General features: G+C 33.1%; 2 protein-coding genes across 2 annotated transcripts; both read left to right on the forward strand.

Annotated features, from left to right (window-relative positions):
• Positions 1-153: 153 nt before the first annotated feature.
• On the forward strand, positions 154-19,663 carry TRIADDRAFT_50643 (uncharacterized protein; the record flags this gene model as incomplete). The annotated part of the gene is made up of 30 exons (XM_002114963.1): positions 154-782; positions 1,076-1,274; positions 1,421-1,609; positions 2,226-2,402; positions 2,496-2,664; positions 2,998-3,209; positions 3,900-4,013; positions 4,152-4,292; positions 4,392-4,580; positions 4,854-5,014; positions 5,179-5,410; positions 5,536-5,790; positions 5,910-6,068; positions 6,249-6,365; positions 6,535-6,637; positions 6,780-6,958; positions 7,294-7,505; positions 7,675-7,922; positions 8,497-8,639; positions 8,853-8,975; positions 9,134-9,367; positions 9,490-9,713; positions 9,832-10,000; positions 10,308-11,069; positions 11,263-11,601; positions 11,714-11,832; positions 12,069-12,363; positions 12,477-13,167; positions 13,219-19,073; positions 19,517-19,663. The coding sequence occupies 30 exons, from the start codon at positions 154-156 to the stop codon at positions 19,661-19,663; spliced, it is 12,786 nt and encodes a 4,261-aa protein (XP_002114999.1).
• Positions 19,664-20,644: 981 nt separating this feature from the next.
• Positions 20,645-25,692, forward strand: TRIADDRAFT_59069 (uncharacterized protein; the record flags this gene model as incomplete). The annotated part of the gene is made up of 9 exons (XM_002114964.1): positions 20,645-20,681; positions 21,406-21,711; positions 23,027-23,074; positions 23,256-23,321; positions 23,487-23,616; positions 23,713-23,878; positions 24,020-24,132; positions 25,388-25,508; positions 25,666-25,692. The coding sequence occupies 9 exons, from the start codon at positions 20,645-20,647 to the stop codon at positions 25,690-25,692; spliced, it is 1,014 nt and encodes a 337-aa protein (XP_002115000.1).
• Between the last annotated feature and the right edge of the window lie 40 nt (positions 25,693-25,732).

Genomic DNA, 25,732 nt, shown 5'->3' on the forward strand with positions numbered 1-25,732 from the left:
GGACAACAAAACAAAGTCTACATGACTCAGAACGCCAATGGTAATGATGACGTGTCGCTAGCTCAAAATCAACCACAAAACGATCAAGCAGAGAATTTTCAGCTTAAGCAAATCCATCAACGAGCGGTTCTGCGAGATGAATTTCTAATCAATATGGAGAAGTTTACTTCACACGTCAATCACACTATTCAGCAATTGGAAAGCGAAATTCGCTTAGATATTCCAGATATTCCGCTCAGTAACGATGTCCAAACTACTATTAAAGATAAAGATATGCTAAATAAATTAGAAGGGACACTCGATTCATGGGAGAAAGCAATCTCAACTATAATCGAAAACGAGCTCAAAAAGGTACCAAGAGGCTCTGGTCCGTTGGCTGAAATCGACTTTTGGCGTCAGCGCAATTCGACATTAAGCGCTTTATCTGAGCAGCTACAATTGCCTTATGTTAAAAAAGTTATTGAAATTTTAACTGAAGCTAACAGTCATGCTTTATCAAGCTTTGAATATAATCGCTCAGAGATGATTAAATATTACACTGAAGCAAAAGATAATGTACGATTTTTGTCTACATTAGAAAGACATTTCAAGAATCTTACGCATGGATCAGGTTTTAGTGTCGTGATCGATACAATACCATCAATGATGAATGCATTACGCATGGTGTGGATTATATCTCGCCATTACAATCGAGATGAACGAATGATACCATTGATGGAGAGAATTGCGTGGGAACTTGCAGAGAGAGCATCTCGCGTTATTAATGTGAAAACGATATTAAGGTAAAGAACGTAAAATTTTTTAACAGGCTGAAGTGCTGTACTGTATTGAATATATATTATTTACACATTAGCTTACGGTAGTACCGTAACCATTAACTATATCACGATTTAAGCGTGCATAGCACTTTAGAAGAAGTGAAAAGATGTACTATGAAATGCTTAGGCTTCAATACACCCTAAATGTAGAATGATGAGCATGTTTTATTTTTATTAGCACTACAGGGTTCACAGACGATTAGCAATCTCTAAGTTTCTAACTTTATGTTTATCAATTATTTGACAAAATATAACAGAGAAAGTCCAGGACAAGTTAAAATCAAAACTGTTGAGGCAAAAAAGATGTTAGAAATGTGGAAGGACACTTATTTTGAAGTTCGAGCCAAGATTGAAGCTTCTGGACGTGATTCTCGATGGGAGTTTGATAGAAAACGACTTTTTGAGAAGACAGATTATATGGCGAGTATATGTCGAAGCCTATACGATGTGGCACAGGTACGAATGCAATAGAAACCCTTTAATGTAATTCTATGCTATAGAGCAGAGTAATCTGATAAGTAGCGATCCATTTTGTTGGATTATTTCTAAATTAGATAATTACATTTCAATATATTGAAATAATCAAGAGTAAATTATCTTAGGTTCTTGAAGAATTTAAGAATATCTTTGGGCCAGAACTGAAAGCAGTTACTGGTGATCCTAAGCGAATCGATGACGTCCTTAAGCGCGTTAACGGCTTAATAACACCTATCGAACAAGTTCAGTTTGATCCATTCAGCTTGCGCCATCAAATCAGTTGGAGAGAAGTTATGGATAGTTTCCACCGTGAAGTTCTGTTAATTGAAGACGAAGCTAAAAATTTTATTGATGATTCTTTTAAAACTCTTCGATCTGCCGAAGGTGCCTTCGATATGCTGCTTAACTTTAGACATATTCGTTCGCGCGATGCAATCAATTCACAAATGATGAGAAAATTCAATGACATATTAGTCCAATTCGAGAAAGAGGTAAACATTTATGTTAACTGAAAGATGTTTGTACGAATGCTATGAAGTATATTAATAAATCATGCCCCAAAAATTTCTGTACCAATTATGTTTTGGGGCCTGCAATAGACATGATACAAAAAGATTCTAATTAATTAGTCCTTATTATATTATGTGTCAGATATACCGTGCTTTAGATATTTCACCCTAAATTATGAATCGGATTTTATACGAAATCACAACGAAATTCCTATTTCGTATAATAGTTATTCTATATACATTTGTAGCCGATGTGTAATAGTAATAGTGGTGTAATTAGGTGCCATAAAAAGTATCGTACCTTGAGGCTCTTTATTAACATCATTTAGTACTATTAAAGTGAAGTACTTTAGAGATTGTTATTTATTAAGGACATTGCATCATATAATTGATATTTTCCTTATGATTGGATATCTCCTAGGTCGAAACATCGAATTCATTATTTAAAACGTTCGCTGAAAAACCGCCACTGCATAAGAATCAGCCCCCGGTAGCTGGAGCAATCGCTTGGGAGCGATCACTATTTCATCGTATGAAACAAACTGTTCTCAAATTGCAGACTATGGAAGCTTTGTGGAACAGTGATCAAGGAAAAGCGGTAACAAACAAATACCTATTATAATATAAATTATTTAACTCTCAACCCAAGAGTAAAATTGTTTGAAAATGATTAAATTTAATACTATGATAGGCATCAAAAAAATATTTAACAGTTGCAAGGAGTATGAAAGAGTATGAAGATAAAAAATTTGCGGCCTGGAAGGAAATGGTAGAATCGGCTTTACCTGCTTACTTAAAAAGAAATCTATTGACAAGAATCTCTAGTGGATCATTTGTCGATGATTACGACGAAATAAATGGTTATTTACCTCAAGTTAATGTTCCAGGCTTCAGTAAGGAAACAGATTTATCAATCGTTAATAAATGAAATCTTTTTAAAGACGTTATTGTCGAAGCATATTTAAAATCATGTAATAAATATTTTAAAAGGATGTTGAAAAGTATAAATGCAAAATATGGTCACTAATAGAATTCCTTCGTTTATGAAAATTTTAATTACAGCACATTTTCTGTTCCATACTGTAGTAGTCTTTCACGTTAGTTATTTAATAATTTTTAGAAGTGTATTAGCCTATAAATTATAAGTACTGGAATCTAAACTTTAGACATACACTTATTTATATCATAATTAGGAGATTTACACATACAATATAATGTCGATTTCGCCCAAGAGATGTCAGAGATAATTTCAGAAACAAGATACATGGAACAATTAAATTTTTCATTACCTGAAATTGCACGGAATGTCTCATTACAAGAGGAAAAGTATATTCGCTACGTTAATGGTTTAAAGCAAATGTTGAAGCGTTATAACAGCATCGTAGCTAATCTAAATCATGCTGAGGTAATTTAAAAATTAATACATATTGGTCATTAAGGTTATTAATTTCTTATTTAATCATATAAATTTTGATATTACCCTGCAACATTTGAATACACATTAAAATTAAAATTTAGTTTCAATGGTTTCAGAGAATTACGAATAGAAAATAATGTTAAATTTTTAACCATTTTAGTGTATATCATATACGCTTAGCAGCTATCTACCTTATACTTTTGATAGAAAGAAATTAAGTAGATGTGAAAATATAATGATGTAGAGAGTTATGCGTAAGCAATATCATTATTCTGTAATTTTTAAATTCAAGAATTTCTTTACTATCAATATTCTTTCTCTTTCGTCAAAATTCTGATATAATGCACCAAACATAGGTATACATTGTCCGCATTGGCTGATTTCTAGGGCTTAAACTGTTGTCTAAACGTAATATTATACATATTTTGTACGATGATTATAGCTATAACACTAAATTGATAGATATGTACGGTCTAAGAGTGGGTGCAGTGTTGTAATTAATAATCATAAAATGACTGGAAAAAGTAAATTCGGATGAACCTATCATATATTGAAACAACTGCGTTTCTAAAGGTTCATAATCCTCTTGTGCTTTTTTACGTAGTAAAAATTTATCGCAGAAAGACAATTCATATGCTGCACGCATAGGTTGATAACTAAATATTATCATTATTATAGCTTCAATTATTAGAAGGTCACATTAAAGAGCTGCAACGTGTCCTGAAACCGGGTGAAAAGCGCTTGAACTGGAATTCTCTTGGTATCAATGATTTCATCACAAAGTGTGTTCAGGTTAGAGTACTATTTGTTAATAAATATCTTATTAAGAAAGAAGGCGTAATCAGTAGGTGATATAATAATTAGATGATAAAATTATGTTTATCCAAAATTACTAGATCTCAAAATTTCGAATATGATTTCCCTTTCTAGGCTATCAGTAAGTTCGAGTCATTGGTCCATCAAATTCAGAAAAATGCTCAAGACATTAGTAGTAGATTACATATGATCGAAAATGTTAAACTATTTAAATCTTACCCCGTACAACCAGATAATTCACTTCCTGAAGCCAAGGTAATAATATTTTATTATTTCTGTTCATTTTATAATTGTTAAGGCGTTTAAATTGATTCTTGAATTGCTAAATATGGTGCCCTTATTCTGACTTTTTAGGAATATTTTGATTTCTTGGAGAAATCTAGAACACGAGAGATTGAACACTTAGTAGCAAAATATCAAGATATTGGTCCATTACTGATCAAGATCGAAGGGAATGTAGTAAATACTAACACTGGTAAATCACCAAGACTACAATCTTATTACTTTTATTGGGAAAATAAAGTTTATGATGCATTAACAAAGGTAAATTCCTATAGAACTAGAATTCGAGTGATTTTTTTCCCTAAGTGTAACAAATACGTGCATAATGTTAACGTAGATTTGTATCATTCACACAAATAAACGCATCTTTAACAGTGCAAACGTTACGATAAGCGATCCGCATCATGATCGTGTAGTGTACAGCGTCGCATATATTCCATAATATATAATTAAAAGTGTAAAATTATTTTAAATGATTATGAAGTCGATTTTGCCAATAAGAAATGTAATCCCTGCTATTAATCCATTCATTAGATGGTTATCAATAATCTAAGGGCTTTTAATGCATGCTTATCCGGTAAAACTCCATTGTTTCAAATTGACGCTATATTGTCCGCTCCTGAAATCGTTCTATCCCCTCCCGCTAACGACATTCATAAATTAATGGTTCAAGCCGTGCGTGATGTCGTCGAAAGGTATCCTGTACACTAGGATCGGTTTAAACTGGTCATAAACAAATAAACTATAAAATAAGCTAACTATCAAAAAAATTTTTGTAAAGTATACTTATGCATTTGTGAACGTAAACCTATGCCTTTTATCAAACTACTGTAATTTAAAGCAAATTTATTTACTTTAGCACAAAACAGTTCGTACGATGGATGGATGGCACTGCTCTTGAAACACCACCTCGACGTGTTGAAGGAGAGGACGAACCAATCATCTTCAGTTTTTTCTCGGATATAACTCAAAATCCTTTGGTGTCAGACCTGTATCTAAATATTTCACAAAATATCCAAAAAACGTTACTTAATGCTATGAAATTACTTAATCGATGGAAGCGCTACCGGCCGTTGTGGCAAGCTGATAAGGTAATTTCCTTAATTTAGATTATTAAAATTATTAGCATATTATTGAAATATGAAGATGTACCGTAGTCTATGTATTCGATGTACGTGATTTGGTAAGCTTTTTTACGTTATGGTAATCAATACAGAGAAACATCTTAGAAAAATTTGCATCAAGGAAGCCATCTTGCGTGTCATATGACGAAAAGTTACAATTTTACAGTAACTTGGCTTTGGAAATTAGCAATCAAGCATTAATTAAAGATAATGAATTTGTGCGAACCCAGTTACACCAGTTAGCAGGAACTGTTAAAGCGCACGCATTATCCTGGGTTGAAGCCGTTGGTAAATTATTAAACGAATCTGCCCGCGAAAGTATTACCATATTAAAGCATAAATTAGAGGTTCGAATGACTGTTCGTTTATTTCAATTTAATAAAGAATTACATGAATCGATATAAATTATATAATATAATCAAATGAATCTACATGATAACTAATGTCTCTAATCTATTTTATTTAGCGCTTACATCGGGAATTACAGCAACCTCCTGATACCCTCGACGCATTGAAATTTGTTCTTGGCACAATAACCGATATTCGTGATATGTCGTTAGATGTTGAAATGCAATATGTCGATATACAAGAACGTTATAGAACTCTATCCATGTATAGCCTACCGGTAAGGAAGAATTCAACTGCGATAAAAGTCTCTTAAATGAAATTGTTCTGTTTAGTAATGGCCAATGAATCTCTAAATTTAATTGCATTTAAATTGTCATTCTTTTAATTTCGTAATCGGTTGAGACATATATTACTACTTTTAATTTGTGTTTTTGCGTCCCCATGATATTATAATTAGGTACCTGATGAAGAATTAGAGACAGTTAAAAATGTTGGCAAAATGTGGGATGACCTTGTTTATGAGTCTGCTCGAATCGATCATAGCCTCGTGGCAGTTAAAAAGAAATTCACAGAGGTATTTCTGACAATAGCTCTTCGTTAGCATTTATCAGTCTTGTAACAATCATGTTACGACAACAATTTGAATTTTCATTTTTAAAGTACTTTATCTCTATAGCTATCCATTAACAGATATTGACTATAATACTTGGTAGACTCAAATTCTTATAACCCACAATCAATAGATTACAAAGGATGATGTGAAAGATTTTAGTGGCAAAATTCTCGATATTCAGCAAAGATTTAAATTAGAAGGTCCAAGCAGCGTAGGAACTGACCTCGACAAAGGTTACAATTACAAAATTTTGATATTTTTATTGTACCCCTTTTATATTAATAAACTAATTAGAAGTTACTATATTCTGATTATGCCATCGATTAAATCTTGATATTTATTCTTACACAAATACTTCTACTTTACTACACTTAGGCTTAGAAGTACTGCAAAATTTTAAACGCGAATTGGATGTCATCGAAAAATATAGACAAGAACTATCTAATGCAGAAAGGCTTTTCAACCTACAAATAACTACTTATCCGGAATTAATGGCCCTAGAAAAGGAACTAAAAGGCTTAGAACAAATCTATACGCTATATGAAAATCAAAAGGTATGCTAAAAAAGTAGAAAGCTTCCAGATTTTTTATCGAGTATCTAAGCTCAAAATATTCAGTCACTTACACATGCAATGTGTGCACTTTAGCTCTAAGGTTAAATCAAAAGTGAATATTACCAGATTTTTATAATACCTTATCAATAATTGTCACGTCTTGTCCTTGTAATTCTTCTTAGTTGCAATATCTTCATAATATATACTTATCCGTTATTAGATAATATACTCGAAAGAAATTATTACGTGAACGTCTGTGATATAATTCGGTTTTAAATCTTTTAAACATCAAAGCACTTCATTAATTTTTTGTACTTGTTATTTGGTACGTTAAGGTGGCAATGGAGGAATGGTCAGAAATGTTATGGAGCGAACTTAATGTAAATGTTTTATCCGATGGGATCGAAAATTTTATCCGTCAACAGCGCAGATTACCGAAAGATGTTAAAACCTTACCTGTATATCGAATACTGGAAGAAAAGATGAAGGAATTTAAAGATTCCATTCCTCTCTTTCAAGATTTAAAAAATGAAGCACTGCGGTCTAGGTATTTTGTCTTGATAATTTAAAAACAATAAAATTTCTAAATAGAATTTCAGTTATTACGATAATTAGCTAGAACTAGAAACAAATATGATATTAACTAAAATGAGGATATTTTCAAGAAGTTAAAATTTTACAAATGGCTCAAATACCTATAATTGATTTATTAATAGACACTGGAAAAAACTAATGGAACTAACTGGAAAGAACTTTGATATGAATCCTGAAACATTTACGTTAAAAAATCTCTTCGCGATGGAATTGCATAATTATTCTGACGTTATTGCTGATATAACCTCGAGTGCAATGAAGGAGCTTAGTATAGAGAAAAGTGTTAATGATGTCATCGATACGTGGAGTAATACTAAATTTAGTGTACAGAAATTCATGAAAGGATCACAGGATAGGGGTTATATAATAGGTACGATGAAATATACCAATATTATATGCAACGTAGACGTTTGTTTGAATATAATTGAGCGTTATCCTCATAATAGGACATACAATAGTAATGCCATTGAGAAAATATCGAATCACCTTACAGATTTAGTCTACAGAACTACATAACCAATCATACTACGCGATAAATTTTAGTTTCTTATTTGCGATAGTTTCCATTGTTACGTTATTAAAGCATAGAATTAAAAATTTTTACCAATTGAGAGAGTAGAAGCAATATACCCATAATAATATTTTTATATCGTAGCACATAAATATAGCTTCAATTAAGTAGATAGAAAGCAATGAAAGCATCATATTAGTCAGTTCATTTTATTGTAAAGCTGTGAATTAATATAAATGGCTTTTGTGATTGCATGTTATAACACTTTTTATTACTAAAATTTAGTCTAGCAACGACTTAGAAAAACTATTGATGACTCTAAATATGTCGAGAAATGTGATCCTATCCGCGCACATTCGTTTTAAATTCTGTCTATCAATTTCATTCTGTTATCCAGTATCTTGCTATAAATATATACGCTGTGCATTTACAGGCTCGGTCGATGAAATCTTGCAAATGCTGGACGATAATGCTATGACTTTGCAAAGCATGTCCGCTTCTAGATTTATTGGCCCTTTTAGAGATTCGGTACAAGAATGGGAGAAAAAGCTATCCCATATCTCTGAAGTTGTTGATGTAAGTAGTGCAGTAAAATAAAGTAAATATAGGTAATAAATTCAAACTTGTTAAAGATCAAAGCTCTATCATGTTTAGTTCATTAATTAATGTTATCGATTACAATTATCTAAGTTGCCAATACTTTATCAACTAAAAAAAATTTAAATAAATAGGCAACTGCTATCGTAGCCGTTAATTGCAATTAATTTGTTATGTTTTGTGCAAAATTAGGTATGGATGTTAGTTCAACGAAAATGGATATATTTAGAGAGTATTTTTATCGGCGGTGATATCCGTATGCAATTACCTGAAGAAGCTAAGCGCTTTGATTTAATTGATAAATCTTTTAAAAAGGTAATATTTATACATTTTCATTACCTATGATTATTTTAAGCTTTACGATAAGAGGATCAAATCTCGAATATCTACGTGTACTAACACTAGTTCTTTTTATCGCTAAATGCAGAAGAAGTATCATCTTTATATCTATTTGATATTTATATCCTATATAGATTATGTCTGAGACGGCAAAACGCAGTAATGTCTTGGAAGCTTGTCATATTGAAAATAGATTACAAGAATTAGAGAAATATAGTAACGAATTAGAAAAGTGTCAAAAGAGTCTCAATGATTATTTAGACTCGAAGAGGAACGCTTTCCCACGATTTTTCTTTTTATCTGATGACGAACTACTATCTATTCTTGGTAGTCATGAACCTTCATGCGTACAAGAGCATATGATTAAGGTATAGTACGTTATAAAGGGACTAAATTAATTTGATAAATTTATGAAGAAATGAATTTAAATTGATTGTAATCAGATCACCTACAATCTCATAGCGTTTGTTTTATTTTATTTGCTGTACAGATGTTTGATAATATTGCAAGCTTGGTCTTTCAAGCTGGACAAGGCAAAGAACAATTTGTTACCGCCATGGTATCGAGTGAAAGCGAAAAGATGGATTTTAAAGAATACGTTGTGACGGAAGGTAGAGTTGAGGATTGGATGACAAAAGTGCAGGGTGAAATGAAAAGAACCAATAAATTTATTACTAAAAAAGCTATATTTACATACTGTGAATCATCCACCAGGTTAGAACTATTTATATATATACTGCGATAATTTTGTTTTATTTACTACAATTTATTCGCTAACTACTATGCTTTAATTTGAAATCCTATTGACTATGACAATTATTGTACTTAAAAGAATTGACTGGATGCATAATTACCAAGGAATGGTCGTTTTAGCTGGAAATCAAATCTGGTGGACATGGGAAGTAGAGGATGTTTTCCGGAAAATCAAGAAAGGCGATAAAATGGCGATGAAAAATTATAGTGCTAAACAACACTTACAGATAAATGATCTTGTTGTTAAGGTAGCTAAAAATTAAAATACGCTTACTTCTCCGTTAGCTACATTTCATCTCAAAATACCAGATACAAGTGATTTAAAAATTACTACAATTATATCACCATTCATCGATATCTGAATATGCCAAGTAATATCCGATACTCAGTTATGCATTACTACCCATCATTTCCCGTATATATATATAAATTTAACACGTTTAATAAGAGTAGTCAGAAGTATTGAGGTGCAAGGAAATGTTTACCAAAAGTTAAGATTCTTTCGTAGATACATCCGAATGCCTAAGGCTATTATGTGATTGCCTTTCAATTTAGGTTCGGGGACAGCTTACAAAAAATGAAAGGAAGAAATTGAACACTGTTTTAATCATTGACGTTCACGCCAGAGATATTGTAGATGCTTTTGTAAGAGATAGTATTATGGAAGCGAGAGAGTTTGAATGGGAAAGCCAACTAAGATTCTATTGGGAGAAAGAATCTGATGATATGTGCATTAGGCAATGTACCGGTGAATTTTCGTACGGTTATGAATATATGGGACTAAATGGCCGATTAGTTATTACTCCATTGACCGATAGAATATACTTAACACTAACACAAGCTCTTGCCATGTATCTTGGAGGTGCTCCTGCCGGTCCTGCTGGTACAGGCAAGACGGAAACTACTAAAGATTTGGCTAAAGCACTAGGTCTTCTATGCGTTGTTACCAACTGTGGCGAAGGAATGGACTTTAAGGCTGTTGGAAAGATATTCTCCGGTCTTGCACAATGTGGTGCTTGGGGGTGCTTCGATGAATTTAATCGTATTGATATATCAGTATTATCAGTAATTTCCTCTCAAATTAAAACAATTCAAAACGCGTTAGCAATGAACCTAAAAAAGTTTCAGTTTGAAGGGAATGAAATTACTTTGGATAAAAAAATGGGAATATTTATTACCATGAATCCAGGCTACGCCGGTAGAACGGAATTACCAGAAAGTGTTAAAGCCCTTTTTAGACCTGTTGTCGTTATTGTGCCTGATATGGAAATGATATGCGAAATTATGTTATTTTCAGAAGGCTTTATCCAAGCGAAGGTAATATCACAAAGCATAGCATTTTAGCATAGTGATTAGCTCGAGTAATTATGTAATCATAGTTTTATAATTTTTATTGAAAAAAGAGTAGCCGCAAGTATTAATATGTAACAATGATTGATTATCATCCTATATTTCAGTTATGAAAGTCGCTCACTTTAATGCTGCTATTTTGACTTAAATTTATAAACAGAATTTAGCAAAGAAAATGACTGTCTTATATAAACTAGCGTCTGAACAGCTATCTAAGCAATATCATTACGATTTTGGATTGCGTGCGCTTAAAGCCGTATTAGTTATGGCAGGCGAACTGAAGCGTGGTTCCCCTGATTTAGCAGAAGACGTTGTCCTTATGCGAGCGCTTAGGGATATGAACTTACCAAAATTTGTCTTTGAGGATTCGCCCTTGTTTCTGGGATTGATTTCCGATTTATTTCCTGGATTAGATTGTCCTCGTGTACGCTATCCCAACTTTAATGATGCCGTGGAGAACATCCTGAAAGAACATGACTACATTTTACTTCCTCAACAGGTCACGATTATTAAGTATTACATCAGCTGTTTTTATGTAAATTTTAAAATTTTAGAACCAAATTACAAATTTTATTACTAACAACACTATCTTTACGACAATTTTTTATCAGGTGGATAAAGTAGTTCAAATGTACGAGACCATGCTAACACGTCATACTACCATGGTAATAGGTCCAACTGGTGGTGGTAAATCTGTTGTAATTAATACTTTATCTCAAGCGCAAACAAAGTACGTTACTAGTTGAAATAGCTATATTTTTTACAAAATTGCAATCGAACATTACTATCAAGCTACAGTATTACTGATTTAAGTAACTTCAAAAATATATTCTTTATAAATTCTATCTGCTTTGGCTTCGTTATTTGATGCTTTAGTCTTAAATATAAGTTGTGAAATTGGAAATAATTTAGTATTTTAATACTAGCAAAAATGCAAACTGAGTGTGTTTTAATATAATTTGACAGACTTGGGTTACCTACTCGCATGCATATTATGAATCCAAAAGCTGTGACAGTTAATGAGTTATATGGTATATTAGATCCTTACACTCGGGATTGGACTGATGGCCTGCTATCCAGCATCTTTCGTGAAATTAATCGTCCTACCGATAAAAATGAACGCAAATACATTGTCTTCGACGGGGATGTAGACGCTTTATGGGTAGAAAACATGAATTCTGTGATGGACGATAATCGCTTACTAACATTGGCAAATGGTGAACGTATTCGTTTACAAAAGCATTGCGCTCTACTGTTTGAGGTGGGTATCTAGTACTTCTCAGTATTTGTGAGGTTTTATTTTTACTCTGTTTATTAACTTACCTAATTCTTTTCTGATTGCCTAAAATCAATATGGCTAATATAAATTAACAGGTTTCCAATCTACAATACGCATCTCCAGCTACTGTTTCCCGTTGCGGAATGGTCTATGTCGATCCGAAGAATTTAGGTTACGAACCCTACTGGCAAAAATGGTGTGGCGGGCGAACCAAAATTGAGAAAGAACATCTACGCCAATTATTTGCCAAGTATGTTCCTAGTTGTATCGAGTTGATTACCGATGGAGATGCAGACGGCCGCCAGCAAAAGCGACTAAAAACTATCATACCTTTAACAACGTTGAATTTTGTGCACCAGTTAACAGTTTTATTGGATGCATTGCTACCATTGCCTGAAACGAATACCATTTTAGATTCACGAGTTCTCGAAAGCCTTTTTATCAATAGCTTAGTATGGTCGTTAGGGGCTGGCCTAGAAGAGGACAGTCGTGAAAAATTTGATCAATATGTCAAGTACATATCAGGTTTACAAACTATTGAGGAAGAAGGTGTAGTAGTTGGCCCGGGTGAATTACCTGGTGCTATGCCAACATTGTATGATTATTATTTTGATGCGAATAAGAAAAAATGGATATCTTGGAACAGCATTGTACCTCAATATGAACATAAACCAGAAGTTCGGTTTAATGATATTCTAGTACCAACTATGGATACAATACGTAATACTTGGTTGCTAGAACAGATGCGAAAAGTAAAGCAACCGGTATTATTTGTAGGCGAAACCGGTACATCAAAATCAGCTACAATACATCATTTTCTGCGCCAACTTGATCAAGACAGCATATTTGTATTAAATATTAACTTTTCTTCGAGAACGACATCTTTGGATGTTCAACGTAATTTGGAAGCAAATATAGAAAAGCGAGCTAAAGATACATATGGTCCTCCATCAGGCAAAAAGTTATTACTCTTTATGGACGATATGAATATGCCTCAAATTGATACTTATGGTACCCAACAGCCAATTGCTCTATTAAAATTATTATTAGAACGAGGCGGTATGTATGATCGTGGCAAAGATTTAAATTGGAAGTATATTAAAGATATTAGCTACATTGCTGCTATGGGTAAGCCTGGTGGCGGCCGACATGAAGTTGATCCGCGCTTTATCTCTTTATTTAGTATATTTAATATAACGTTTCCAAGTGATGAATCACTAGATAAAATATTTTCGTCAATATTGCGCGGCCACCTCGAGGGATTTTCATCAACAATACAAGATCTCGTCCCTGATATTGCTGCAGCGACTTTGACCATTTATAAGCAAGTTGTCAAGACGTTGCTACCAACGCCATCCAAATTTCATTACATCTTTAATTTGCGTGATCTGTCGCGTGTCTATCAAGGTTTATGTATGACGGTACCCGAAAAATTTGACAATCCTAAGCAATTTATACGTGTATGGAGGAATGAATGTTTACGTGTATTCCATGATCGATTGATATCGGAAGACGATAAAACTACTGTGCAGAATTTTATAGGCGAAATCATTAACGATAAAATGTCACAATATAATGAATATGTTATGAAAAATCCAATATTATTTGGTGATTTGCGTACAACGTTTAGTTCAACGGAAGCACGATTATACGAAGATCTCGAAAGTTATCAAATTGTTCAAAGTATTGGCAATGAAATATTAGAAGAATATAACTTCAAGAACACTACCATGAGATTGGTGCTATTTGAAGATGCTATCGAACATTTAGTACGCATCCATCGCATTTTACGCATGGATCAAGGGCATGCATTATTAGTCGGTGTTGGCGGTAGCGGCAAGCAATCACTAACACGTCTTGCAGCATATACCGCAAATTACCGTGTTTTTGAGATAACTTTATTTCGCGGTTATGCTGAGTATGACTTCCGTGAAGATTTAAAATCATTGTATCATCTCTTAGGTATTGAAAACAGAAAGGTTGTTTTCCTATTTTCGGATGCTCATGTTGTTCAAGAGGGATTTCTCGAACTAATCAATAACATGTTAACTTCGGGTATGGTACCGGCACTTTTTGCTGAAGATGAGCGAGAGACTATTATTGGCCAAATGCGTGATGAAGCGTTTTCTGCAGGTTATCCTCCTGCTAAAGAAAGTGTTTGGCAATACTTTATTAATAAATGTGCCAATAACTTACATATTATATTATCTATGTCGCCTGTTGGTGATACATTAAGAAACCGTTGTCGTCATTTCCTAGGGTTGGTAAATAATGCTAGTATTGACTGGTACATGGCATGGCCTCGACAAGCTTTATTTGCCGTTGCTTCCGTCTTTTTAGGCGAAGGCCATAACAAGAGCGTACCGGATGAACATCGTCAACAAATAATTGAACATGTAGTATATGTTCACAAATCAGTGCAAGAGTACAGTCGTGAATTTTTGCAAAAGTTGAGACGTATAAATTATGTAACGCCTAAAAACTACTTAGACTTTATAAACACATATACAAGGTTGTTAGAAGAGAAAGATCAATCCTTACACGAACAGTGCCAACGATTAGAAGGTGGTCTCACGAAGTTAATCGAAGCTAGTGAAGCACTAAAAGAATTAAATCAAAAATTGGAAATACAAAAAGTAGCTGTAACGCAGAAAACTATCGCATGTGAAAGATTGCTAGAAGAAATCAGTACCCGTACACAGGAGGTAACTGAAAAGAAAGAATTAGCCATTGCTAAAAGTATCGATATTGAAGAGCAACATAAGATCATACAAGTAGAAAAGGCAGCGGCTGAAACAGCTTTAAATGAAGCGTTACCAGCATTAGAAGAAGCTCGACTAGCATTACAAGATATTGATCGTTCTGATGTCACTGAATTTCGTTCATTTGCTTCTCCGCCTAAAGCTGTTCGAACTGTCTCCGAATGTATCGTTGTTTTACACGGTATAAAAGAGGTATCATGGAAGACGGCTAAATCAATCATGTCGGATGTTAACTTTCTGCGATCGCTTCAAAATATTAACGCTGATAAACTATCCTCAACACAAGTTAAGACCGTTAAAACTTTTTTGAAAGAATTAGATATAACACCTGAACGCATGAGTGATATTAGTCGCGCTGGTTCTGGTTTATTACGGTTTGTCTTGGCAGTTATAGGTTATTGCGACGTTGCAAGGGAAATTAAACCAAAACGCGAAAAGGTAGCTCGGCTTGAGAAAAACTGTAACACTAGTAAGCGTGAACTAGATCGCATTCAGCGAGAAGTTGCTTCACTAGAAGCTGAATTAAAAGAATTGACCGATCGTCATCAACAAACAACGATCGATCGTGGACGTTTACAGGAAGAGACCGAAATTATGGAACGCCGCTTAATTGCTGCTGATAAACTAATAACAGGTCTAGGATCGGAGAAAGTGCGCTGGAAAGTTGATCTTGATCAATTAAAAGAAAAACGTGTTCGTTTATTAGGTGATTGTTTATTGTCATCTGCGTTTTTATGCTATATGGGAGCCTTTAGTTGGGATTTCAGAAAAGAAATGATCAACAATAACTGGGAACAAGATTTATTAAAACGAGAAATACCATTAAGTCAACCGTATAAATGTGAAGATTTATTGACTGACGATGTCGAAATTAGTCGTTGGACATCAGAGTCTTTACCACCTGATGAATTATCTATTCAAAATGGCATCTTGACAACGCGTTGCAGCCGTTTTCCATTATGTATTGACCCTCAACAACAAGCATTTAATTGGATTCTAAAGAAAGAGAGTCAATCTAATTTGAAGATCACAACCTTTAATGACAGCGACTTTTTAAAACAATTAGAATTAGCTATTAAGTACGGCTTCCCAATATTGTTTAAAGATATCGATGAATATATTGACCCTGTAATTGAAAATGTTTTAACTAAAAACATCCAAGGTGAAAGCGGTCGCCAATATATCTTATTGGGGGATAAAGAAATTGATTATGATCCTCATTTTAGGCTTTATCTTAATACCAAGTTGGCTAATCCAAAATATACGCCAGGAGTATTTGGTAAAGCTATGATCATTAATTACACCGTTACTTTGGAAGGTTTAGAAGATCAGTTATTAAGTGTTATTGTTAAGTTTGAGCGTCGTGAGTTAGAAGAACAACGAGAGCGTTTAATACAACAAACAAGTGATAATAAACGTTTATTAAAAGATCTTGAGGATACATTACTGCGTGAACTAGCTACATCAACGGGTAATATGTTGGATAATTCTGAATTAGTGCAAACATTAGAAAATACCAAGACTAAAGCTACCGAAGTTTCCGATAAATTGAGTCTGGCAGAAAAAAATTCAGCCGATATTGATAAATTACGCGATGGATATCGACCAGCAGCCAAATTAGGCGCCGTTCTCTTTTTTGTCCTATCAGATATGGCAGTTATTAACAATATGTATCAGTATTCATTGGCTTCATTTTTAGATGTTTTTGAATTTTCCTTACGTAAAAGCATGCCCGATTCCATATTATCAAAGCGGTTGAAAAATATTATGGAAACTATGAAACAAAATATTTACAATTATGCTTGTACTGGCTTATTCGAAAAGCACAAATTGTTATTATCATTTCAAATGACTATAAAATTAATGCAATCACAACAAAAATTATCACAGGATGAATTGGATTTCTTTATTAAAGGTAGTATTGCATTGGAAAAAAATCCATTACCGCGACCTGAATGGATACCAGAACAAGGTTGGGAAGATTTACAGCAGTTATGTCAGCAATTTCCTCAACGGTATGAACATTTATTTGATGACATTGTTCAACACGAATCCAAATGGAAGGAATGGTTTGATCATGATACTCCTGAAGTATTGCCGTTACCACTCCAATATGAAAATCAATGCAGTTCGTTTCAGAAGTTATGCTTGTTGAGATGCTTTCGTGTGGATCGTTGCTATCGAGCTATGACCCATTTTGTAGCTCAGCAAATGGGGGAAAAATTTGTTACACCTCCAGTTATCAGTTACGAAGCAATATTTGAACAATCAACACCATATTCACCAATTGTATTTATTTTAAGTCCAGGATCTGATCCAGCTGGTGATCTTGTCAAATTAGCTGAGCGTTCTGGTTTCGGAGGTAATCGTTTAAAATTTCTTGCGATGGGTCAAGGACAAGAAACCGCAGCAATTCAATTATTGGAAACGGCGTTAAGTCGTGGCCAGTGGTTAATGTTGCAAAATTGTCATTTATTAGTTAAATGGTTATATCAGTTAGAGAAGGTGCTAGAACGTATAAGTAAACCTCATCCTGATTTCCGTTTATGGTTGACGACAGCACCAATACAAGATTTCCCTATTGGTATATTGCAGCGATCATTGAAAGTAGTTACTGAACCGCCTAATGGTTTAAAACTAAACTTGCGTAATACATATCACAAAATATCTAATAATGCATTAATTGAGTGTCCACACGAGGCATTCCCAACATTGGTATTCGCATTAAGTTTTTTTCATGCTGTAGTTCAAGAGCGACGCAAATATGGTAAAATTGGTTGGAATATACCATATGATTTTAATGAATCTGATTTTCGCGTCTCAATGAACATTTTACGAACATATTTGATCAAGGCTTTCGATCAACATGATGTAAAGATACCATGGGGTAGCTTAAAGTACTTAATCGGCGAAGTTATGTATGGTGGCCGTGTAATTGATAGCTTTGATCGACGTGTCTTAATCACATATATGGATGAATACATGGGTGATTTTATATTTGATACGTTTCAACCATTCCATTTTTATTATCAAGACCAACATACCGATTATCATATTCCTACAGCTGCTGGTACATCACGCGATAAGTGCCTGGACTACATTGAATCATTACCTCTTGATAATACTCCTGAGGTATTTGGCTTGCATCCGAATGCTGAGATTGGTTACTACACCGAAGCAGCGAAAGATATCTGGTCACAGTTAGTCGAATTACAACCACAGACAAGTATATCCACCACTGGGATAAGCCGTGACAATTTTATTAGCAGTATAACAAGTGACATTCAATCTAAAATCCCCAAACAATTTGATATTGATGCCGTAAAAAAGCAGCTTGGTAAAGAGATATCGCCAACAGCAGTTGTTTTGCTACAGGAAATAGAACGGTTTAATAAATTAATTGAAAAAATGACTCGGTCACTGAGCGAATTGCAAAAGGCATTTATGGGAGAGATTGGTATGAGTCACGAGCTGGATGATGTTGCATCTGCGTTATATAATGGCAGAATACCACAGGTTTGGAGAAATTTAGCTCCAGCAACATTAAAATCGCTGGGTAATTGGATTATACACTTTATGCAACGACATAAGCAATATGAGGATTGGATACAGGAAGAACCTATCGTACTATGGTTACCTGGTCTACATGTACCAGAATCTTATTTAACAGCTTTAATACAAGCAACATGCCGAAAAAATGGTTGGCCACTAGATAAGTCTACTCTGTACACGGTTGTTACGAAATGGAATAGTCCTGATATTGTCACCGAAAAGCCTCACAGCGGATGTTATATAAGTGGCCTTTACTTGGAAGGTGCAGCATGGAACACTGCCAAGAGTTGTTTAATCAAGCAGAAACCTAAGCAACTGATTCAAAAATTACCGATATTGAAAGTGACACCTATAGAATCTAATCGACTAAAATTGCAGGTAAGATTGCTTTTCCGTGTTATCATAATAGTTCCATCCCATGTTCAACTTGCGATATTAATCAATACTATGATTTACATTAGAATACTTCATTGCATTACTTCTTATAAATCAAGAATTTACAATTCCTGTATTTAAATAATTCATTTCTGCTAATATGAATCAGCTACAATTTTCATATAGATTTTACATACCCGTTTGTTTTGTAAATACAAATAGTACAACATTTCTACTATATTATGACGTGCGCATATACGCATATTGGTTTATGTCAATTTGCTCTCAGCACGGATACGTTTGCGCTTGATAGTCAAAAAATCAGTAGGGCATAGTTTAGTCATAAGAACGCAATAGAATAACAGAGTCAAGTTTGTAAATTTTATAAGATCTAGTTAATGTAGTCTTAAAATTTTCTGATATATTTGATCTTCGTGCTCGATCAGAACACTTTTAGAGCGCCTGTTTACACTACCTCACAACGACGAAATAGCATGGGTAAAGGATTAGTTTTTGAAGCCGATCTTGCAACTGGAGAACATAGCTCGCATTGGGTACTGCAGGGTGTCTGTTTAACTTTAAATTCAGATTAAATAACTTCTACTAAAAATAGTTTCCTAGTGATTCACTTCTTTGTATTTGCCTATTTAAGTTTCAATAGCAGAAATTTTTATTGATGTACTTATACTCTGTACGTTCTATACCGCTATCATCGTTTATAAACTTTATTAATAATATTTCACTTTAAATCAAAACGTACGTTAGCCATTATAAAGAAAACTTACTATTAATTGTAGTAATTTAGACATTAACAATTTTATCATTAGCAACCATGTAGGAGTGCTAAGGTTTTTTATATGTAATACTTTCTAATTTTTAAACTACAGCAGTATCCTATAATTATTGTCGCTAATTCTTACAACTTGCTATCATAATCTTATGTACATACTCTCATATATAATTTCTTTATACCACACAATGCTCTAAGTTTTTATCTGGAACGCCAATGTCACATATGCAGTTCTTGGATCTCATTGATTACCACTTATTTATCGTACTTCGATTTTATTTTTATAAATTCTACGCAATACATATATTATTAAGATCGATGCCAAATATCAATTATTAAATTAATTCTTTCAACTCCATTTGTACTTTGAATAAAATAATAAACTGTTATGATAAGATAATCCCTTCGCTTAAGCTATGCTAAAGAGTTTCATGTTACACTTTTCTATTACATTTTTTATTATCGTAAATTATCGTAAGTCATATGTAGCAAATTTGCTGTGCAGGAAACTATTAGAATGAACTCGTTACTGTCTGATAATGACGTCAATGAAAGAAATATGAACTAAAGCAAAGTTTTTGCAAGTTCTTAATTTTTTCATCTAATTAGCTTTTCAGAACGATGGGAGATTTAGGATTTGAGGAGACTCCTATTGATGTAGTAGTTCAAACGGAAACTTGCTTTTGTATTTATTTATTTATTTAACTAGATATCATTAAATGAATATTCTTTAAATGAAAAGACATAATATGGCAATAGATTATACCATAGTATTCATTGCGCAATGGCGGTTCTCTGTTGCCATAGAAACCATCTAATCAGTAAGATAGAAAATAATCACTGCATACTGTACTTGCCTGCGTTAATAATTATATATATTCTATGTAGTTTCGTGAGATACCGTAAGCCATTACTAAGATTAATATTAGGAGGACATATTGACAAATACGGATGACACTCGCTGAAGAATTTTAATAAAGAAGAATAGATTAGTAAATTGCCGTCCTGTTGTGTTACAGTTCAAAACTTGCTTTTCCGTGATAATACTGATGTAAAGTATACCCTATTTCAAGGTGATTTAGATTCATAAACATCTAGGTCGATTTTTGTTAAAGGTTAGTAGTATATTTTCGAAGAGTTTTTATAAAACACTTAAATACAATCTACTTTCGATAACTTATCCTTTAGTTTTGTATTTTAATCCAATCAGGAATAGCATTGCATCTTTCTCTATTGGTAGCAAATTAATGACGATGTGTAATTTAATTAAATTTCAGCGTACTTGTTTGCCAAAGTTGTTTATCACAAGGCTAACTTAGATTTTATTTCCATCACTAGGATTGATCAAGTATTGGTTAGGAGAGATCACTATACGCGTATTTAATTTAGGCAGCGTATTGGTAAACGCAGCCAATTAGGTTATCTTCACACCACAACTGCTGTGCTTCACCATTCTAGCCATATTTTTGATGGTTATAAGCAGTCCGTTATTGTGAAATTACCATATCGAATAGAGCGATATAATATAACTACGATATTAAATAGGAAAAGTCTCAATGTCACGAAGTTATAATTTACCTCCCTTGGTAAATGCGCCTTCCTGGTCCCGATCGCGGCTCGAGCGTCATAAAATTCCGCGATCGGTAAATCGTGATAATATAACTCCATCATCCACCATAGTCGATCCAGTTATTCAAATGGATGGCAAGTTGTTGCCCGTACCAGATGGGGCGAATCCTGAACAGAGGATACGACATTTAGATAAAAGCATTGAATTTTTAAAAGAACAACATGCCGATATATTAAAGGGATTGCATAAGGAAATAGAAGGATTGCAATCAGAAAATAAAGGTAGCGTAAGAAATACACCTCCTATAACAAATATGACTTACAGTATATCTTACTGAAATATAGTGCTCAGTTCTATAATTTGTTCTACAAGTTATAAACGGTAATTTCTTTGGCTGAACGATATCTATTGATGTCTTATTACGTTAAATATTCAACATACGAGCATAATTTCATTTATTAGTGTTAAAGCAAGGATTATAATACTAACAGCCGATCTTAAAAGTATTGGAGCTCTTTTTTTATAATTATGGTAGTGATAGACGCATCGGGTTTACCTTTATTCATAATACCATTTTGTGATACCTGCATCTTTAATGCCAGATACTGTTATATCGGCAGCTATTGAAATTGAAGGTGGTAAAACCATATCTTTAGAATACCATATCTATGAAAATTTTTGATTGTAGTTCTGCTAGCTTCGATAGCAGTTCTTGTATCATATATTGTATAAATATCATAAATTTATTTACATATTGTTGCTCTCTGACCATTCTTCTATCATGATCGTAATGCACCGTATTCTAAAATAGTAAATAAACTCGTAATATCCGTATAAAATCTAGTACAGTTTACTCTTATGATACTTTAATGCATGTCGTACTAAATCACGCTGTATTTTTTACTTATTTTTATGCCTTGATTTATCAGTTAGGCTGAATTAGCATCGTTTTGTTATTGCTGCTTAATTACTATTTATATACATACGAGTACATACGCCCATCTGTTACTTTCTTGTAACTGCATACATTCTCACTAAGTTTCATGAATGTAACTGCTCTTTCAGTGATCGCTTTCCATTAGCGTAACTAGTACGATATTTTTTGTATTTCTTGCACTTAGCATACCGATCGATTCAATATTTCTAATTATAACTATTACCTTTTACTTATCTCATACTATTCTTCAAAATTTCATTAGCTCTGTATTGCTTTTGGTATTTTTAGTTATTATGTTTTATAAACGTTACGACAATGATGAAATGTAAATCGTAAGATTTAGTGATCTCGACTTTCTTTCCGACTTCTCACGCAATATAATGACCATCATTGTGAATACTGTAATGTCATCATTCATTATTTGTCAGCATCGTATATTATACTAGACTGAGAGTATTACTGTAGTATTACTGTAGTATTTACTGTTGTAATGGAAATGCTGTTTTCTATAATAATTCGCAACGACATACTATAGTTCTGTTATTTTCTCTTATGCTAAAACATAATACAAACGTAGATGATAGCCTAAAAGTTTACTGAATCGAAATGTAGATCGATTTTCGCTATAACATGGAATAAATTCTCTTTTATTCAAACAGAATTACAACTGAAAGTCATAATAAATCAAAGACTGTCGACTAAGCCAGGTAATATGTAATTGTATGAGGACTTAGGCTTTTAAGCTGGAATATTTTAATCAGTATGCTTTCAATTATTTCAGCTACAACAATTACTAATCTAATTTATAACTTTTACTGATTTCATTTTCATGTACACATCAATGATGTAAATATTGAGCTTATCGAACGTTAAATTTTTAAATTCCAGGCTCTATTTCAGATAATAATTCTAGCCAAGGCTCAAGAAATGGCTCAAGTGTCAGCATGAGTTCCAGTATGCATCTGTACAGCTGTGATAATAAATCTAATAGTTTCATTTTCTGTATAGTAACACTGGTGTAAAAAAATCTATAGATATTAAGTAGAAAAGAAAATTTGACGAATTCATTTAATGAAAATTTTATATCTAATGTATTAATTTAACATATTATAACGCTAGCTCATGGATCTAAGATTAATGAAATGAAAATAGCATCATTAACAGCAGAGATTAAAGGCCTTCATGAAGAGTTATCCGAGTCACAAAAAATGAACTCAAATCTTTTTAAACTGTTAGAAGATAAAGAAAAGTATGTCATTTCTATCAATACACAGTATTTGTTTTTTTGTATCAAGTCATTTACAATATCTAATGCAATGTTTGTACATGTTGCAATTGTTTTCAGATTGCTAGCAATGTCGTTAAATGATACAAAAAAAGATGAATTGATAGATGAGAAACAACTTGATGTCATTGGCTTGGCGACGGCTGAAGAGTTACCATCTTCCTTATCTGAATGCCAAGCGGTTATTAAATACTTAAAGTTGAAAAGTTTTCAAGATCAGACAGAGGTAAGAAGAAAATTCTATTGCATCAACTTTCAATTTGAAAAAGACCTTTTGACTGCTTGTATGAGCGAAAGCTTTTGATTGTAAATACCAAAATAGCTTCGGATAAATTTTTATTTCGCGTATTATTATCTTAATATTAAGTTGCAACGCCTAAAAAATAATCTAAGAGAAGCACTTTACTCCGATAAATGGACACCAGATGCATTCTTAATGGCTAAGGCTTATATCCACGAAAATGATTCTTCTAGGGAAGTGTAAGTAAAAAATTTGAGCTGCTAGCAATATATTCGTATTTGCTGTATTTATTGTATATTGTTATAGTGAACGTCGATCGTATCTAAGTCGAGATTCTTATAAGTACAGTGCAATATCATGTTTCTATATATCCTTACTGGGCCACTATTTGTCGCATCATGAAGTATATGGTTAAGTAGTTGATGGTTATTTATCTTTTACTACATGTTAACTAAAAGGAGGACTTCATTTTCATCACTGAATAGCTCTCTCTAAAATTGAATCGATATCTACAGTATTTCCATAGGCGTTATTTTGCTTTAGCCAATAAGTGTCTTTTATGATCGCTTTATATTGCAATGACAGCAATACTGTAATTTTGAAAATTCCGTAACTGATAGATGTTCATTGTTCAATGATTTGCTGTAGATACATAAATGTTATAATGTGTAATGATTATATATTGATTACAAGTACGTTGGACTGAATCGATATCATGATATCAAAACGAACTTTTGCAGGAACATAAAGCACATGTAATTGCAGTACGCGTCCGTTAGTAATACATAAGGACATAATCGTATCCATCATTTATTAGAAGAGATCTTGTTATAACACTTTAAATAGCTTTATGATCGTGTAGACTTTCTTGAAATGATTCTGTAGTATTTTCTGATTACGATTTTGGGTTAATTCACAAATAATGGTAGCCCATAAGACTGCAAAACTAACTGAAACTAAATTTTTTCACTTTACTTTTCTAATACTAAAGTAGTAAAACTGTATTATTAATTCCCTTTAAACACTGTGTTTGGTTGAAAAAGGTAACTGAGGCGCTTAAATTTGTGCTAATATTACTTATACATTTATTCATTGCAAGGGCACACTTTCTAATAATACGAACACAAGTTGATCTAATAATCATAAAATGATAAATCCTAATTTGATCATACGAGCTATATTACGTAGATTAACTGAGGTCTTACGAATTTCATATTGAAATTTGCAGCATAACAAACTCTAATCTGCCATTAATTCACGAACGAAAGCCGTAAGTATTTAAAAATATAACTTCCTAATCATTTACATATCAAGTATGTATTTTCATAGTAATTTCGATATAGCGAGTTATTAGCATATTTAGCTAATACATCAAATAATTTTTTCGTAGAATTATACTTTATACAGATAATGTATGTAAAAAGAGTAACGTGGTGTTTGAGATTACATATTTATACTGTTCAATTAATCCATTTTAATTGGCATTTTGTATAGCCAAGGTTTTTTATATGTTGATCCATCATCTGTTCCACCAATGAAACCCAAGGCGGCAAGCCGTGCAGTCATTCAATACAAGAGAACGCAAGCAGCTCAAAAAGCGAGATTAAGGAAAGAGGTTCTTCAATGAAAACAGCTACTCCATTCCATTATTCTATGCTCATCGTATTCGGTTTATCAATCTACTTCATATTCATCGTATAGATAACACTTGTACCTTATTTCAGCTGTATTAACTACTGGTTATATACTATTTCTATTATTTGCATTTTTAGAGTGCTATTGACTACGATGATAGATAATCCAGTATTTCTATAACTACAGCTATTTCGTGTATATATA

Source organism: Trichoplax adhaerens, genomic scaffold (genome assembly GCF_000150275.1).
Source record: "Trichoplax adhaerens TRIADscaffold_9 genomic scaffold, whole genome shotgun sequence".
Taxonomy (NCBI): Eukaryota; Metazoa; Placozoa; class Uniplacotomia; order Trichoplacea; family Trichoplacidae; genus Trichoplax; species Trichoplax adhaerens.